Source organism: Salmo trutta, chromosome 6, assembly GCF_901001165.1.
Source record: "Salmo trutta chromosome 6, fSalTru1.1, whole genome shotgun sequence".
NCBI classification, from domain to species: domain Eukaryota; kingdom Metazoa; phylum Chordata; class Actinopteri; order Salmoniformes; family Salmonidae; genus Salmo; species Salmo trutta.
Window position 1 is genome coordinate 16,360,206 of NC_042962.1, and position 18,608 is coordinate 16,378,813.

The following is an 18,608-nucleotide window of genomic DNA, read 5'->3' on the forward strand; positions in this document are numbered from 1 at the left end:
TATAGTTTTGGCAAGTCGGTTAGGACTACTTTGTGCATGACACAAGTAATTTTTCCAACAATTGTTTGGAAGACAGATTATTTCACTGTATCACAATTCCAGTGAGTCAGAAGTTTACATACACTAAGTTGACTGTGCCTATAAACAGCTTGGAAAATTCCAGAAAATGTCATGGCTTTAGAAGCTTCTTGGAGGTGTACCTGTGGATGTATTTCAAGGCCTACCTTCAAACTCAGTGCCTATTTGCTTGACATCATGGGAAAATCCAAAGAAATCAGCCAAGACCTCAGAAAAAGAATTTTAAGGCCTTTACAAATCTGGTTCATCCTTGGGAGCAATTTCCAAAACGCCTGAAGGTACCATTTTCATCTGTACAAACAATAGTAAGCAAGTATAAATGCCATGGGACCACGCAGCCATCATACCGCTCAGGAAGGAGATGCATTCTGTCTCCTAGAGATTAATGTACTGGTGCGAAAAGTGCAAATCAATCCCAGAACAACAGAAAAGGACCTCGTGAAGATGCTGAAGGAAACAGGTACAAAAGTATCTATATCCACAGTTAAACGAGTCCTATATTGACATAGCCTGAAAGGCCGCTCAGCAAGGAAGAAGCCACTGCCATAAAAAAGCCAGACTATGGTTAGCAACTGCACATGGGGACAAAGATCGTACTTTTTGGAGAAATGTCCTCTGATCTGATGAAACAAAAATATAACTGTTTGGCCATAATGACCATCATTATGTTGGGAGGAAAAAGGGGGAGGCTTGCAAGCCAAAAAACACCATCTCAACTGTGAAGCACAGGGGTGGCAGCATCATGTTGTGGGGGTGCTTTGCTGCAGGAGGGACTGGTGCACTTCACATAATAGATGGCATCATGAGGCAGGAAAATTATGTTGATATATTGAAGCAACATCTCAAGGCATCAGTCAGGAAGTTAAAGCTTGGTCGCAAATGGGTCTTCCAAATGGACAATAACCCCAAGCATACTTCCAAAGTTGTGGCAAAATGGCTTAAGGACAACAAAGTCAAGGTATTGGAGTGGCCATCACAAAGCCCTGACCTCAATCCTCTAGAAAATTTGTGGGCCAAACTGAAAAAGAGTACGCAAGCAAGTTGGCCTACAAACCTGACTCAGTTACACCAGCTCTGTCAGGAGGAATGGGCCAAAATTCACCCAACTTATTGTGGGAAGTTTGTGGAAGGCTACCCGAAATGCTTAACCCAAGTTTAATTTAAAGGCAATGCTACGAAATACTAACTGAGTATATGTCAACTTCTGACCCACTGGGAATGTGATGAAAGAAATAAAAGCTGAAATAAATAATTCTCTCTACTATTATTGACATTTCACATTTTTCAAATAAAGTGGTGATCCTAACTGACCTAAGACAGGGGATTTTTACTAGGTTTATATGTCAGGGATTGTGATGAACTGAGTTTAAATGTATTTGGCTAAGGTGTATGTAAACTTCCAACTTCAACTTTGTGTGTGTGTATATACAGTTGAAGTCGGAAGTTTGTGCACATTCCCAAGTGTGTGAGAAGTAGATAGACAGCCCAGTTCTGATATTTATTTTCCACTAATTAGTCTTTTGACCAATCAAATCAGATCTCCTCACAGCAGTCAAAATACCAATTAGTGGAACAAATATCAGAATTGGGCTGTCTATTAAAATGCAGCATGTGTGGTGTGTATGCATGAATGAATGTGTGTACAGTATGCGAATGTCTATGCCAGAGAGAGCCACAAGCTCTCGCCCATGTCAAGAAGCTGGGTTTGACGGGGCGGGAGGGAAGGAGAACTGGTGGAGACGGGGTGTGTCTCTCCTGTTTGCCAGGTCACTTGTTATGAACTGTCACAGTGGGGACATTTTATTTCCACCCTGCTCTAGTGAACAGAGGCAAGTGGCTGCAGACATTCTCACAAATAACATATCTTTACTGCTTCATTTAGGGTGGATTACAAAGATATTATTATGGGGTATACTGTGGCGCTATTGCTTGATTGTGAACCTCTTTCATATGATAATTGTCTTAAATAATGTTTAAGACTTCATTGCAATATTAGAGTAGTTTTTCAATGGTGTTAAAGTTTTAGTCATTTAGCAGACACTCTTAATGTATGCATTCACTACTGTAAGTCGCTCTGGATAAGAGCGTCTGCTAAATGACTAAAATGTAAATGTAAATGTTATCCAGAGCGACTTACAGGAGCAATTAGGGTTAAGTGCCTTGCTCAAGGGCACATCGACATATTTTTTATCTAGTAATCTCGGGGGTTTGAACCAGCGACCTTTTGGTTACGGGTCCATCGCTCTTAACCGCTAGGCTACATGATGCTGTATGTTTTGTAATTTGGCTATTTTAAGTCTAGTGTATGGTGCCTTACTGGTGGTAATAGAATCTCATATCTTGGTGTTCTTATTTAGCACAGACGACGAGAGTTGGTTATGCATTGAATGCTCTGAGTTGGACTTCTCATAAGGGGGCGGTATCCTGGCAACTCTGAATTCAAACGGCTGTTTCCTCTCTTTTCCCTGCACATAAATCATCAAGTCTCCCCTCTCTTGCTCTGAGGAAGCTTAAGGAAGGCTGGAAGGCTCTGTTTGTCTGCTTCCAGACCATAGGGGCTTCTCTCTCAATACCAAAGCTATCCAGAAATAGGCTCACCCGAAATGCTCCCTTCTTTCTCTCTCACGCTCTGTCTCTCAGCTCTAGTGGCTAGGAGATGAGTTCCCCAAACACTCTTACACACTCACTCTCTTACGTTTGCTCTCTCACACAGTCACACATTTTAATATATAATATAATAATATGCCATTTAGCTGACGCTTTTATCCCAAGCGACTTGGTCGCTCACTCGTGCACTCTGTCATTATGTATTGACCAGAGTGAAAGTCTCTCGCTCACTCACATCTCCCCTCAGGCTCTGTGCTCATAGGTCACTTAGTAATTAAGATTAATGCCAGGGATTGGACTGAAAAACCCTCCTCTCATGTCTGACATAATTAGGGCCCCGGTGACATAAAATGCAGTCATATATCTCCTCCCTCCCACTTGTCTCCCGGCTAGGTATTGGAGGGTTTATGGTCCGCCAGAGAAGCAGGACGGGACAAGGGAAAGCCAAGCGATCCCTATCCAGGAAATACTCAACAGGATCGTTACCTGAGAACCCAATGTGCAAAGAGGAAGGTAAGCAAATGACATAGTCCCAAAAGTGCAAGCCCCACCCATCTGACACTCCAGGCAGACTATCAAATCCAACACTTAACCCAGTAATAAGGCGGTTCCCTGACTGTTACTTTGAGGTTGTGACCTCCTGTCTGTGTGTTGCAGGGTGGAACAAGACGGAGAGTACTCCAGCGGAGGAGACCCCACCGGTGTCTGAATGTCTGGAGAAGGTCAAGAAAAGATACCGCAAAAAGAGAACCAAACTGGAAGAGGAGTTCCCTTCGTACCTGCAGGTGACTTTCAGTCACATGTACACTAATGATCTCAGTATTGGTCTAAAATGTTCATTTTGATTCTGTTATCATACACTGTCTTATTGATCGATTTATAGGAAAAGGTCACCGGTACAATATGCATAAAATCACCTAATCACACTGAGGTGCTTAATTGTCTTTGTACAGATGTAGGATCTTAATTTGATCACACTTCTGTTTCTGAGAATTTCCTGCAATGCAGATGGACTTCATGATTTACATAAATTAACTGAAAACTTGCACTAACACACAGTTAGTTACAGTAACAGTATTGCACGTTTCATGTAGCCTAACTACCAATCAAGCAACATTTAAACTTTAACTAAACTTTAAAATTGTTCCGGCATGATTATGTTGCTGCAACAATACTGATCAAATTTAAGATCCCACATCTGTATGAACCATTTCAGCAAATACGTCTTAGCCTAATTGTCCCAAATCATCTTCTTGTACCACATTAGAATAGTGCATATTCTATAAGACATCTACCAAGCATTTACCAGTAGCAACTTTATTTCAACCAGCACTTCATAAGTTGCATGTTGCCCCCTTCTCAGATGTATTACCTTCATGATATAAAATAATCCCTGAAGCGAAAGTCCTCTCGGAGAGACGTTGCCCCCTCTGTGCCACGCCACACCTTTAAAAGACCAAGCATGCTCAGGGTTCGGGGGAGCAGCCATGCGTTAAGCGCACCAGCTGTCACTTTGGGCTTTTTTGTACGCCGCGCTTAAAATTTTTATTTAAAGGTCCTCACCAGAGGAACGACTTTAATCAATTATTTAAATACCCGGCACATTAGCCTTTTTAATGTTTTACCACAGCAGGGAGCAGTCACATTGATAGTTTTGGAGCCGTTAGACATGTTGGAAGCACTAGTGACTTAAACACGTAGCGGCCCAGCCAGCGGTACAACAACGTGTCGCCACTGAGTTCAGGCTTTCTGTGAGGTTGTGTCTACCCATGTCTGTTTATTTGTATGGCTTTGTACAGGTTTAGGGCAATTCCCGTATCGGAATCACATTCTATCCAAGACATTGATTCCTACAGCCACTAGGTTTTTACAAAAATAGTTGCTATATCAGTGATTCTAGTTGCTATATCAGTGATTCGAGTCAACTTTCTATTTTTGTGGAACTATGAGTTGGCTTTATATGGTTGCGTCTTTATATGGTGTTGTGTGTTTCTCAGCCTCTATGTAACTAGGCCTCTCTCTAGAGAATGCATGCATGTAGATCTTGCCATGTTGCTGTCACATTAGTTCCCAGTTGGTCACTGTACAGTAGGAATCTAGATACAGTTGAAGTCGGAAGTTTACATACACTTAGGTTGGAGTCATTAAAACTCGTTTTACAACCACTCCACAAATTTCTTGTTAACAAACTATAGTTTTGGCAAGTCGGTTAGGACATCTACTTTGTGTATGACAAGTAATTTTTCCAACAATTGTTTAGACAGATTATTTCACTTATAATTCACTGTATCACAATTCCAGTAGATCAGAAGTTTACATACGCTAAGTTGACTGTGCCTTTAAACAGCTTTGAAAATTCCAGAAAATGATGTCATGGCTTTAGAAGCTTCTGATAGGCTAATTGACATCATTGGAGTCAATTGGAGGTGTACCAGTAGATGAATTTCAAGGCCTACCTTCAAACTCGGTGCCTCTTTGCTTGACATTATGGGAAACTCAAAAGAAATCAGCCCAAGACCTAAAAAAACATTGTTGACCTCCACATGCTTGGTTCATCCTTTGGAGCAATTTCCAAACGCTTGAAGGCACCACGTTCATCTGTACAAACAATGGTATGCAAGTATAACACCATGGGACCACGCAGCCGTCATACCGCTCAGGAAGGAGGCGCGTTCTGTCTCCTAGAGATGAACGTACTTTGGTGCGAAAAGTGCAAAGCAATCCCAGAACAACAGCAAAGGACCTTGTGAAGATGCTGGAGGAAACGGGTACAAAGTATCTATATCCACAGTAAAATGAGTCCTATATCGACATAGCCTGAAAGGCCGCTCAGCAAGGAAGAAGCCACTGCTCCAAAACCGCCATAAAAAAGCCAGACTACAGTTTGCAACTGATGAAGCAAACAAATATAACGGTTTGGCCATAATGACCATTGTTATGTTTGGAGGAAAAGGGGGAGGCTTGCAAGCCGAAGAACACCATCCCAACCGTGAAGCCCTGGGGTGGCAGCATTATGTTGGGGGGTTGTTTTGCTGCAGGAGGGACTGGTGCACTTCACAAAATAGATGGCATCATGAGGCAGGAAAATTATGTGGACATATTGAAGCAACATCTCAAGACATCAGTCAGGAAGTTAAAGCTTGGTCGCAAATGGACAATGACCCCAAGCATACTTCCAAAGTTGTTGCAAAATGGCTTAAGGACAACAAAGTCAAGATATTGGAGTGGCCATCACAAAGCCCTGACCTCAATTCCTATAGAAAATGTGTGGGCAGAACTGAAAAAGCATGTGCGAGTAAGGAGGCCTACAAACCTGACTCAGTTACACCAGCTCTGTCAGGAGGAATGGGCCAAAATTCACCCAACTTATTGTGGGAAGCTTGTGGAAGGCTTCCTGAAACATTTGACCCAAGTTAAAGATTTTAAAGGCAATGCTACCAAATACTAATTGAGTGCATGTAAACTTCTGACCCTCTGGGAATGTGATGAAAGAAATAAAAGCTGAAAGAAATAATGTTCTCAACTATTATTCTGACATTTCACATTCTTAAAATAAAGTGTTGATCCTAACTGACCTAAGACAGGGAATTTTTCTAGGATTAAATGTCAAGGATTGTGAAAAACTGAGTTTAAATGCATTTGACTAAGGTGTATATAAACTTCTGCCTTCAACTGTATACACACCTCACTATTTCTGTATGTGTCTGGATACCACTTGGGCCTATAGAGTGCTGCAACACTGAGATGAAAAAAAAATACAAATACAAAACACACTGGAATCTGGGCCTGGAGACCCATTCAATTCATTATTATTGGGTTAGCAGTAGCGTAGCCTGATAAGACTTTGGTTTATTAGTAGCTTTACTTAATGTTCAGCATGCATTGTAATTTCAAATACTATATTTTAATTTAATTGCTATGAACTAAACCCTTATTAATTTCATTTAAAATCTAGAATTCATAACTGGATCCCACCTTCTGACACCATGGCTGAGTTTACACTGGCATCCCAATTCTCATATTTCGCCCAATTATTGGCAAAAGATCTGATCTGATTGGTCCAAAGACCAATTATTGGCAAAATATCTGATCTGATTGGTCCAAAGACCAATTAATGGCAAAAGAGAAGAATTAGGCTGCCTTTAGAAATGTAGCCCAAGAGACAAACTTGCTTCCTGTCATGTTTTTTGTGCGTGAAAGATGTGTGTTGTGTTACTGAATGTGTTCTCTGTATCTCATGGTCACTTTCTCATTCACTGTATGGTATGTTACCAGGAGGCTTTCTTTGGAAAGGAGCTGCTGGACAAGAGCAAGCAGAGCAGGCAGGCGGGCCTGGTGACCACAGGGCTCTGTGAGGAGAACTCAGGGGCCCATGCAGAGACCAAGCCCCGCAGCGTCAACGCCAGCTTCCTGGACCCCTTCTCAGACCCTCTGCTCAGCGCTACCTCGACCACCATACCCATGTCCAGCAAAGGAGGAGGACTGTGTATGTTCAAATCTCTCTTGCACACTTTCTCGAGCTGTCACTTTCCCTGTCTTAGACACACACACCGATGCATTCTCTCACACACACACACACACACACACACACACACACACACACACACACACAAGGTTCGTCCTCAGAGGTGAGCTGTCATGTTGACTCTCCTCTCCTAAAAGTTCATTTTATTCTACATGCAGAGAAAATTTGTTTCTCCAATATGTTTTTTTCTTTCTCTTTTACACGCAATGACTCTCAATCAACCCAGTCTCAATGCCATCTTTCTAACAAACCTGAGCAGAATGGAAAAAAGTGGCCTTGTATTAGTTTGGGTCCCCCTCCTCCTCTAGATGAACAGTACTATTTCCCTTAAATTTTTCCCCAAGTTTTTTGTTGTCAAAAGTTGTTAATTCACGTAGTTTCTTCCACCATCACCCATCAACCTTCAATCCTGTCTGCTCATCTTAAGTTCTCTTTTCCACATATACAATCATTTACACTCTACTCCAACACGCTATGGAAAGTGCTGCAAGTTGCCTACTGGGAACATGCATAGTGGATAGATTGCCATTTGTGTTAGCAGAGCGTTTGGTTTTCTACAATGTTTTCGATAGACTTATACACTTTCATATCGAAACAACGGGAGTTGTTAATCTCTAGTACAGGGGTCTCCAACAGGTAAATTGCGAGCTACCAGTAGCGCAGAGCCCACCTATGAGTAGCCAATCTATTCTGAAAGAAAGTACATGAGTTTTTGTCATGTGTTCCATCAAAAACTGTCATAAACATAAAGCTCCCGGCTGCTTCCCAATCAAAGCCACATTGACATTATCCCACCACTGGTTAACCACTATTGGCTTAAAAAGTCAAACATAATACAATATCTGGCAATTCATTTCCAGCAATTATAGGCCGTCTGTCTGTTTGGTGCACGAGTTAGTCTATTCGTCCGTATATAGCCAGGTAGCGATGCTAATGATAACCGCCATTTTGTGGGCAGACAAAGACTTTCCCCATAAATGTTCTCAATGAAATGGAAACTGCAGAGTAGGCTTACCTGACAGAACTAGGCTATGTCATGCTTATTTGTATCAATTGGGGGGCCATTGTTTTGCAATCTCTGCCATGACATGTTCTGCAGCAGTAGGCCTAACAACAGAAACATTGCTAAAATGACACATTCCTCTCTTGGTAGATGTGGAATTAAGGGGGAATTCTAATGTGATTTAAGCATTGACATGGACTTAACATCAATTTTCATTGTTTCTCTATGAATTATTGGTATATTGGGAGTAAAAAAACTGAAACGAATCCAAAACCTGGAAACATTTAACTGATAAAACAGAATTTGGGAAAATACAAAATAAAATGTTATGGGCCCTGTCATGCCAAATACTGTTTATTAACCATTATATTGACACCAAGGACCCGGGGAAGAGTTGCAGGGTAGAAGAAAAGAATGTGCCTATTTGAAAGCTATACAAAAATGAGTAGCTTGCGACATGTTTTAAAAGTAGCTCTCATGCCTGAAAACGTTGAAGTATCTAGTATCATTCAGAATGCAATTTGCCCTCCCACTCGGCTAAATTCCCCCTCTTGTCATTTTTATTTTTTATTTTACCTTTATTTAACTAGGCAAGTCAGTTAAGAACAAATTCTTATTTTCAATGACAGCCTAGGAACAGTGGGTTATCTGCCTTGTTCAGGGGCAGAACGACAGATTTTTACCTTGTCAGGTCAGGGATTCGATCTTGCAACCTTCCGGTCACTAGGCTACCTGCCGTCATTTGTAGCAGAGGGAAGCACACTAATCACTCGGACGATTTGCTTGTTTTGAAGACATTCCCCAGCTTTTAGTTTAAATATGGTCCTTGGACAATGTTAGTTCTCTAAGATATTAAGGAAACCATATATTGTATGCCTATATACAGTGCATTTGGAAAGTATTCAGACCCCTTGACTTTTTCCAGATGTTGTTACGTTACAGCCTTATTCCAAAATTGATTAAATAGTTTTTTTTTCTCATCAATCTACATAAAATACCCCATGATGACAAAGAAAAACAGTAAAATGTTTACAAATGTATTAAAAATAAAAAACGATCACATTTACAGAAGTATTCAGATCCTTTACTCAGTACTTTGTTGAAGCACCTTTGGCAGCGATTACAACCACCTTTGCACACATGTAATTTCTCCCATTCTTCTCTGTAGATCCTCTCAAGCTCTGTCAGGTTGGATGGGGAGCATTGCTGCGCAACTATTTTTAAGTCTCTCCAGAGATGTTTGATTGTGTTCAAGTCCTGACTCTGGCTGGACCACTCAAGGACATTCAGAGACTTGTCGCGAAGCCACTCCTGCGTTGTCTTGGCTGTATGCTTAGGGTCGTTGTCCTGTTGGAAGGTGAACCTTCACCCCAGACTGAGGTCCTGAGCACTCTGGAGCAGGTTTTCATCAAGGATCTCTCTGTACTTTGTTCCGTTCATCTTTCCCTCGATCCTGACTAGTCTCCCAGTCCCTGCTGCTGAAAACATCCCCACAGCAAGATGCTGCCACCACCATGCTTCACAATAGGGATGGCGCCAGGTTTACTCCAAACGTGACGCTTGGCATTCAAACCAAAGAGTTCAAGCTTGGTTTCATCAGACCAGAGAATCTTGTTTCTCATGGTTTGAGAGTCCTTTAGGTGCCTGTCTTGTGCCTTTTACTGATTTGGGACTTCCGTCTGGCCACTCTACCATAAAGGCCTGATTGGTGGAGTGCTGCAGAGATGGTTGTCCTTCTAGCAGGTTCTCAGAGGAACTCTGGAGCTCTGTCAGAGTGACCATCGTGTTCTTGGTCGCCTCCCTGACCAAGGCCCTCCCCCCCGATTGCTCAGTTTGGCTGGGCGCCAAGCTCTAGGAAGTGTCTCGGTGGTTCCAAACTTTTTCCATTTATTAAGAATGATGGAGGCCACTGTGTTCTTGGGGACCTTCAATGCTACAGAAATGTTTTGGTACCCTTCCCCAGATCTGTGCCTCGACACAATCCTATCTCAGAGCTCGACAGACAAGCTCTCGGAAGCTGTCACCCTTGACCTCATGGCTTGATTTTTGCTCTGACATGCACTGCCTTTCCAAATCATGTCCAATCAATTGAATTCACCACAGGTGGACTTCAATCAAGTTGTAGAAACATCTCAAGGATAATCAATGGAAACAGGATGCACCTGAGCTCAATTTTGAGTCTTATAGCAAAGGGCCTGAATACTTATGTTAATAAGGTATTTCTGTTTTTATTTTTAATACATTTGCAAAAAATTCTAAAACCCTGTTTTCGCTTTGTCATTATGGGGTATGTATATCATCTCCATCTCCAGCCAATTCCGAGGATCCCTTAGTGGACCTTCCGGAAGTCCTGAGCACGGATGCAGATCTCCTGGGAATGCTGTCGGATGATCTGGTGAAGCAGGGGAATGACTCAGGTAGACCCCTCCCCTCCTCCAAAATGGCAGCCTCCACTTCCTGTCTCCTCTGCCCACTCAAATGCGCACTCTCCCTGTCACTAGCAAGGTCAACGCCATACACAAACACCTATGGAATTTCTCTGTTGCATCTTTACTTCACTTGTATTGCACATCGAATAATACTCTTGGTTTGCAGTGCCTACTCTGGCCAACCCTTCTGTCTGTGTGCATTATTTTTGCTTTGCTTTTGAACAGTTTACTTGAAAGGCCTGTCTTGATGCCTGCATATTTGAAAGAGAACCAATACTATACAAACCTAGGTCTGTGTTAGGACGTGTTATGATGGTTGTTGATATTATGTCACAACTATGACGAGATGGTGTAGCATCACATTGAGCTGTAGTAGCAATAGCATTAGCATTTTATTACACCTGCTTTTCTCCCCCTCAGTTTATAATCATCTGGTTTTGGGTTCTTGTAGGTCTTGATTTATGCCCTTTCCAGGTCGACAGCCCTCCTTCTCCTTTTGGTAAGAAAAGTCCTCGGGCCCGTCTGGCCTCTTAGGAGTAGAGCTGCCCCTTCCCTCCACTTCTCCCACTCCGGGCCTGCTCACTGCGTTTGCATGTCCTTCCTTCTCTCTTGATCTGTGGTCTGTGCACCCCACTCCTCTCTCACGCTGTAGCACTGTACAGTCTCTTTGACTAACTACTGCGGTGTTACTAACCACGCCCCAATCTGCATGTCTATGGACTGTTCAGTGGTATTGGGTGAAAAAATGATTAGAGGTGCCCATTTAAAAAATATATATATATATATATTTTTCACAAATGTTGTTTTTTATGTAGTTCAGTTGGTTTCATTTGATATGTTTTAGTTACTACCTTTTCACCCCAGCTGAGTTTAAGTTGTGTGGGTTAAAAAGTGAGCTTCCTCTAGTCATACAATGTAACAAAGTTTGAACTGAATGACTCAGCATGTCTCACAGTTCTGGCATTCCATGGAGCAGTTACCTGAGTAGCAATGAGTATTTTATCTATTGAGCCGGCAAGGTTTCCTTTTTTCTCTGTCGCCTTGAGTCTGTGAAACAAAGAAATGTATTTTATCTATCCAGTTTTGCAGTGTTGTATAGTGATTTTCATTTTCCACCCTTCTATTTGTCCGAGAGATTATTTGAGAACAAACTGTGTCTTACAAGAACGCCTGAATGCCCTGAAGCAGATGACTAGTTTTATAAAAACAATAAGTTACTTTAGCCTTTATTCTTTCCTTTCAGGCCATATGCAGTATCTGTGGTCTCAATGCATCTCTTCCCATATATCCAGTTAATTTAAGGTCACAAGCAAAGTAGCTTTTTCCGACAAAAAAACAACATGGCAAACTAGTCGAGTGTGCGCCACAGTAAAATGTGCATGAACCTCCGACCCCCTCTGATGTTAAAGACAGCGGTTATGATGATTAATCATTGCAATCTCCCATAACTTTTTTCATTGATTAAGCCCTCGTTTATTCGAATGTGGGCAGGATCGGAACGATGATGAAAGTAGTGTGGCTATTTCTTAAGACAACCCCCCCTTTCCACTCTGTCGAGCAGGCAACACAAATTAGTTTATTGCTATTCTTGGAAAATGTTGTTAGGGGAAGAAAATGCATGGAGAGCTTATTTTACAACCATGACATGAATGATCAGCTCTCTCTCCTCTCCTTCTCCTCTCTTCCTCTCGTTCTTTTTTTTTCTTCCTCCAATACCCAGCACTCAGACACAGTTCTAAAATAAATTGCCCGTCAACTCTGATTTACTCTTTGGTGTGACAGCTTCCAGTTTTTAGGGGGGTTGGTTGGTGGGGTGGGGTGGGGGGCTAGTGTGTTGATTTTTAACATAAAAGTGGACTGTGTGCACATCTGCCTGCATGTGTCTGTGTGACCACCCTCCCCTCACCATCCTTTTGTCCTTTTCTGCCATCCCCTAGCTGGTCTGGACATGGCCCCCATCTCTGATGATCCCATTGGGTCCTGTCAGGGCTCTGCATGCCAGGGGCCCAGGGCTCTACAGGAGGAGCCTCTGGATGTCATCCTGAGCCCAGAACTGGATAAGATGGTCGCAGATGGTAAGGCGGCCATGTTGAATTCTGACTGTCTACCAGGTGTGCTACTTAATCGGTGTCATTGGTGAAGAGCAGAGGTGTAAATCTCCAGGGCTTCAGTGTCTGTTTTCTCCTCCCACTCACAGATGTATTGATGTATAATTGGCCAGAGAGTTGCACACCACCTGGTTTCCCTAATCAACATCAGTACATGGATTCAGGGTTGGTTTCCTAGACGCAGATTAAGCCTAGTCCTGGACTAAAGCATTAGCAAAGAACAATCTCCACTGAAAGCACTTTTTTAGCCAGAACTACGCTTAATCTGTGTCTGCGAAACTGCCCCTAAAAGTCAAGAATGAAAAATAAGTATTTCTTCCTAGAGTTGCGTACCTCTGTTGCGTATGCGCTGTACAGTATCCATCACATGGAGCAACTGCAGTGTATATAGAAGCCATGGTGGTCGAATCAAATGCCAGATTACAAAATCATGGAAAGCTAAGTAAATAATGTCTGCTCAGTTTAACTGATGTTCCCGCAAAGTTAAGTGTTGACAAATAGGGAAGTCTACCCTGTTTTCTTGGCAGAGATTTGTCCCTTTTTCAGGAACCTGTCTTTCAAAGTTAATTTGTAAAAATCCAAATAACTTCACAGATCTTAATTTTAAATGGTTTAAACACTGTTTCCCATGCTTGTTCAATGAACCATAAACCATTAATGAGCATGCACCTGTGTCACGGTCGATAATTTTAGAGAGGATCCAGATTGTCTATTGACGCTTACAGACGGTAGGCAATTTAGGTCACAGTTATGTAAACTTAGGATACTAGAGGCCTTTCTACTGGCTCTGAAAAACACCAAAAGAAAGATGCCCAGGGTCCCTGCTCATCTGTGTGAACGTGCCTTAGGCATGCTGCAAGGAGGCATGAGGACTTCAGATGTGGCCATGGCAATAAATTGCAATGTCCGTACCGAGACGCCCAAGACAGCGCTACAGGGAGACAGGACGGACAGCTGATTGTTCTCGCAGTGGCAGACCCCGTGTAACAACACCTGCACAGGATTGGTACATCCGAACATTACACCTGCGGGACAGGTACAGGATGGCAACAACAACTGCCCGAGTTAGCCCAAAATCCCTCCATCAGTGCTCAGACTGTCCGCAATAGGCTGGGAGAGGCTGGACTGAGGGCTTGTAGGCCTGTTGTAAGGCAGGTTCTCACCAGACATCACCGGCAACAACGTCGCCTATGGGCACAAACCCACCGTCACTGGACCAGACAGGACTGGCAAAAAGTGCTCTTCACTGACGAGTCGTGGTTTTGTCTCACCAGGGGTGATGGTCGGATTCGCCACCAGCCATACTGCTCGTTCTGTGAGTGATTTCCTGCAAGACAGGAATGTCAGTGTTCTGCCATAGCCAGCGAAGAGGCCGGATCTCAATCCCATTGAGCACGTCTGGGACCTGTTGGATCGGAGGGTGAGGGCTAGGGCCATTCCCCCCAGAAATGTCCGGAAACTTGCAGGTGCCTTGGTGGAAGAGTGGGGTAACATCTCACAGCAAGAACTGGCAAATCTGGTGTAGTCCATGAGGAGGAGATGCACTGCAGTACTTAATGCAGCTGGTTGCCACACCAAATACTGACCGTTACTTTTGATTTTGAACCCCCCTTTGTTCAGGGACACATTATTCAATTTCCGTTAGTCACATGTCTGTAGAACTTGTTCGGTTTATGTCTCAGTTGTTGAATCTTGTTATGTTCATACAAATATTTACACGTGTTAACCTCTCTGGGACGCTGCGTCCCACCTCGACAACAGCCAGTGAAATTGCAGGACGCCAAATTCAAAACAGAAATCTCATAATTAAAATTCCTCAAACATACAAGTATTATACACCATTTTAAAGATACAACAGGCCATCCGATTTGACACACTGAACTCTGTCTGCGAAGTAGATGGTGAACCAGGCGAGGCAGTCATTTGAGAAACCAAGGCTATTGAGTCTGCCAATAAGAATACGGTGATTGACAGAGTCGAAAGCCTTGGCCAGGTCGATGAAGACGGCTGCATAGTACTGTCTTTTATCGATGGTGGTTATGATATCGTTTAGTACCTTGAGCGTGGCTGAGGTGCACCCGTGACCGGCTCGGAAACCGGATTGCACAACGGAGAAGGTACGGTGGGATTCGAAATGGTCAGTCATCTGTTTATTAACTTGGCTTTCAAAGACTTTAGAAAGGCAGGGCAGGATGGATATAGGTCTGTAACAGTTTGGGTCTAGAGTGTCACCCCCTTTGAAGAGGAGGGGGATGACCGCGGCAGCTTTCCAATCTTTAGGGATCTCGGACGAAACAAAAGAGAGGTTGAACAGACTGGTAATAGGGGTTGCAACAATGGCGGCGGATAATTTTAGAGAGGATCCAGATTGTCTAGCCCAGCTGATTTGTACAGATCCAGGTTTTGCAGCTCGTTCAGAACGTCTGCGATCTGGATTTGGGTGAAGGAGAAGCTGGGGAGGCTCGGGCAAGTAGCTGTGAGGGGTGTGGAGCTGTTGGCCAGGGTTGGGGTAGCCAGGAGGAAAGCATGGCCAGCCGTAGAGAAATGCTTATTGAAATTTTCGATTATTATGGATTTATCGGTGGTGACCGTGTCGCCTAGCCTCAGTGCAGTGGGCAGCTGGGAGGAGGTGCTCTTGTTCTCCATGGACTTTACAGTGTCCCAAAACTTTTTGGAGTTAGAGCTACAGGATGCAAATTTCTGTTTGAAAAGCTAGCCTTTGCTTTCCTGACTGACTGTGTCTATTGGTTCCTGACTTCCCTGAACAGTTGCATATCGCAGGGACTATTCGATGCTATTGCAGTCCGCCACAGGATGTTTTTGTGCTGGTCAAGGGCAGTCAGGTCTGGAGTGAACCAAGGGCTATATCTGTTCTTAGTTCTAAATTTTTTGAAAGGGGCATGCTTATTTAAGATGGTGAGGAAATTACTTTTAAAGAATGACCAGGCATCCTCGACTGACGGGATGAGGTCAATATCCTTCCAGGATACCTGGGCCAGGTCGATTAGAAAGGCCTGCTTGCAGAAGTGTTTTAGGGAGCGTTTGACAGTGATGAGGGGTGGTCGTTTGACCGCGGATGCAGGGATAGCTGAGATCCTGATTGAAAACAGCAGAGGTGTATTTGGAGGGCAAGTTGGTCAGGATAATATCTATGAGGGTGCCCATGTTTACGGATTTAGGGTTGTACCTGGTGGTTTCCTTGATAATTTGTGTGAGATTGAGGGCATCTAGCTTAGATTGTAGGACTGCTGGGGTGTTAAGCATATCCCAGTTTAGGTCACCTAACAGAACGAACTCTGAAGATAGATGGGGGGCAATCAATTCACATATGGTGTCCAGGGCACAGCTGGGAGCTGAGGGGGATCTATAACAGGTGGCAACAGTGAGAGACTTATTTCTGAAGAGATTCATTTTTAAAATTAGAAGTTCGAACTGTTTGGGTATAGAACTGGAAAGTATGACAACTTTGCAAGCTATCTCTGCAGTAGATTGCAACTCCTCCCTCTTTGTCAGTTCTATCTTGACGAAAAATGTTGTAGTTGGGTATGTAAATCTCAGAATTCTTGGTGGCCTTCCTAAGCCAGGATTCAGACACGGCAAGGGCATCAAGGTTGGCAGAGTGTGCTAAAGCAGTGAGTAAAACAAACTTAGGGAGGAGGCTTCTGATAACCTGTATGAAACCAAGGCTTTTTTGATTACAGAAGTCAACAAATGAGAGTGCCTGGGGACACGCAGGGCCTGGGTTAGCCTCCACGTCACCCGAGGAACAGAGGAGGAGTAGGATGAGGGTACGGCTAAAGGCTAGCAAAACTGGTCGTCTAGTGCGTTGGGGACAGAGAATAAAAGGAGCAGATTTCTGGGCGTGGTAGAATAGATTCAGGGCATAATGTGCAGACGGGTGGGGTGCGTGTACAGTGGAGGTAAGCCCAGGCACTGAGTGATGATAAGAGAGGTTGCATCTCTGGACATGCTGGTTATACTGGGTGAGGTCACCGCATGTGTGGGAGGTGGGACAAAGGAGGTATCTAAGGCATGTACAGTGGGACTAGGGGCTCCCCAGTAAACTAAAACAATGATAATTATCCTAAACAGTATACAAGGCATATTGACATTTGAGAGAGACATAAAGCAATCACGGGTGTTGATTGGGAGAGCTAACTAAGTCAACAACGGGTAAGACAACAACAGCTAATCAGCTAAGTCAACAACAATAGGTAAACTGACGATGAATGGGCAGAGAGGGTCGGTTAACTACACACAGGGCTTGAGTTCGGGGCTAGGGCCGACAGAAAAACAAAGGTAAACAAAGTGGAGTACCGTGATAAATGAACAGTCCAGCAGGCATCAGCTATGTAGCCAAGTGATCATAGGGTCCAGTGTACAGCAATAGATGAAACAGGGAAGCCGCTAGGTAGTCGTTACTGCGCTAGCACGTGGGAGACACGGCATTTAAAGTTAGCAGTCGGGGTTAAGTAGAAGCGTTTGCTCCGTCGTCCGACAAAGGCCGGTTGAAGGCACAGCTGATGGAATTACGTCTGCGTCGGTGCGCCGTGTCGACGAAGGGACCGGGTCAGATGGCGAAAAAGGTATTGTAGTTGTGGTAATTTCGTTTGCTAATCGGGAGATGCGCCTGGCTCAGGGCTAGCTTCGGGGCTTGGTCAGTCATTTGCCGCTAGCTAGCTGTGATGATATATGGTCCAGGGTTTACGGCAGGAATCTGGCGTTGTAGTGGAGAAAAACAGTCCGAGGCTGGCAGGTATTATCCAGGCTAAAAAAACGGCTGGTGCCTGAGCAGAGGGTAAAGGCCGCTAGCAGTGGCTAACAATGACTAATTAGCTGGCTACCTTCTGATGAAAGTTTTGGCTATAGGGTCTAAAAAAAATTGCGGATCCGTGTCACATTGAGTGAGGCGGGTTACCGGAAGGTATATTTAATTTAAAAATGGAAAAAGAGGACAACAAACCACGTCTGCACTGCTACGCCATCTTGGATTCACAACCAACTTCATGAGGAATGCTTTTCCAACCGTCTTGAAGGAGTTCCCACATATGCTGAGCTTTTGTTGGCTGACTTTCCTTCACTCTGTGGTTCCAACTCATCCCAAACCATCTCACTTGGGTTGAGGTTGGGTGGTTATGGAGGCCAGGTCATCTGATGCAGCACTTCATCACTCTCCTTCTTGGTCAAATAGCCCTTACATAGCCTGGAGGTGTGTTGGGTTATTGTCCTGTTGAAAAATAAATGATAGTCCCACTGTGAGCAAAACAGATGGGATGGCATATCGCTGCAGAATGCTGTGATAGCCATGCTAGTTAAGTGTGCCTTGAATTTTTCGGACTCATCTGATCAAAGGACAGATTTCCACCGGTCTAATGTCCACTGCTTGTGTTTCTTGGCCTAAGCAAGTCTCTTCTTATTGGTGTCCTTTACTAGTGGTCTCTTTGCAGCAATTCGACCATGAAGGCCTGATTCATGCAGTCTCCTCTGAACAGTTAATGTTGAGATATGTCTGTTACTTGAACTCTATGAAGCATTTATTTGGGCTGCAATTTCTGAGGCTGGTAACGCTAATGAACTTATCCTCTGAAGCATAGGTAACTCTGGGTCTTCCTTTCCTGTGGCGGTCCTCATGAAAGCCAGTTTCATCATAGCGCTTGATGGTTTTTGCGACTGCACTTGAAGAAACTTTCAAAGTTCTTGAAATGTTCTGCATTGACTGACCTTCATGTCTTAAAGTGATGATAGACTGTCATTTCTCTTTGCCTATTGTAGCTGTTCTTGCCATAGTATGGACTTGGTCTTTTACCAAATAGGGCTATCTTCTGTATTCCACCCCTACCATGTCACAACACAACTGA

The 18,608-nt window shown here is 43.6% G+C and overlaps 1 protein-coding gene across 1 annotated transcript in view; it reads left to right on the forward strand.

Annotated features, from left to right (window-relative positions):
- The window catches only part of LOC115195273 (histone-lysine N-methyltransferase 2C), a 225,697-nt gene that overhangs the window by 169,236 nt on the left and 37,853 nt on the right, over positions 1-18,608 (forward strand). The window contains exons 24-29 of the mRNA XM_029755045.1: positions 3,079-3,198; positions 3,343-3,470; positions 6,961-7,171; positions 10,526-10,630; positions 11,094-11,141; positions 12,580-12,717. Coding sequence (XP_029610905.1) covers positions 3,079-3,198; positions 3,343-3,470; positions 6,961-7,171; positions 10,526-10,630; positions 11,094-11,141; positions 12,580-12,717 — 750 coding nt within the window. The remainder of the gene's footprint in view (positions 1-3,078; positions 3,199-3,342; positions 3,471-6,960; positions 7,172-10,525; positions 10,631-11,093; positions 11,142-12,579; positions 12,718-18,608) is intronic.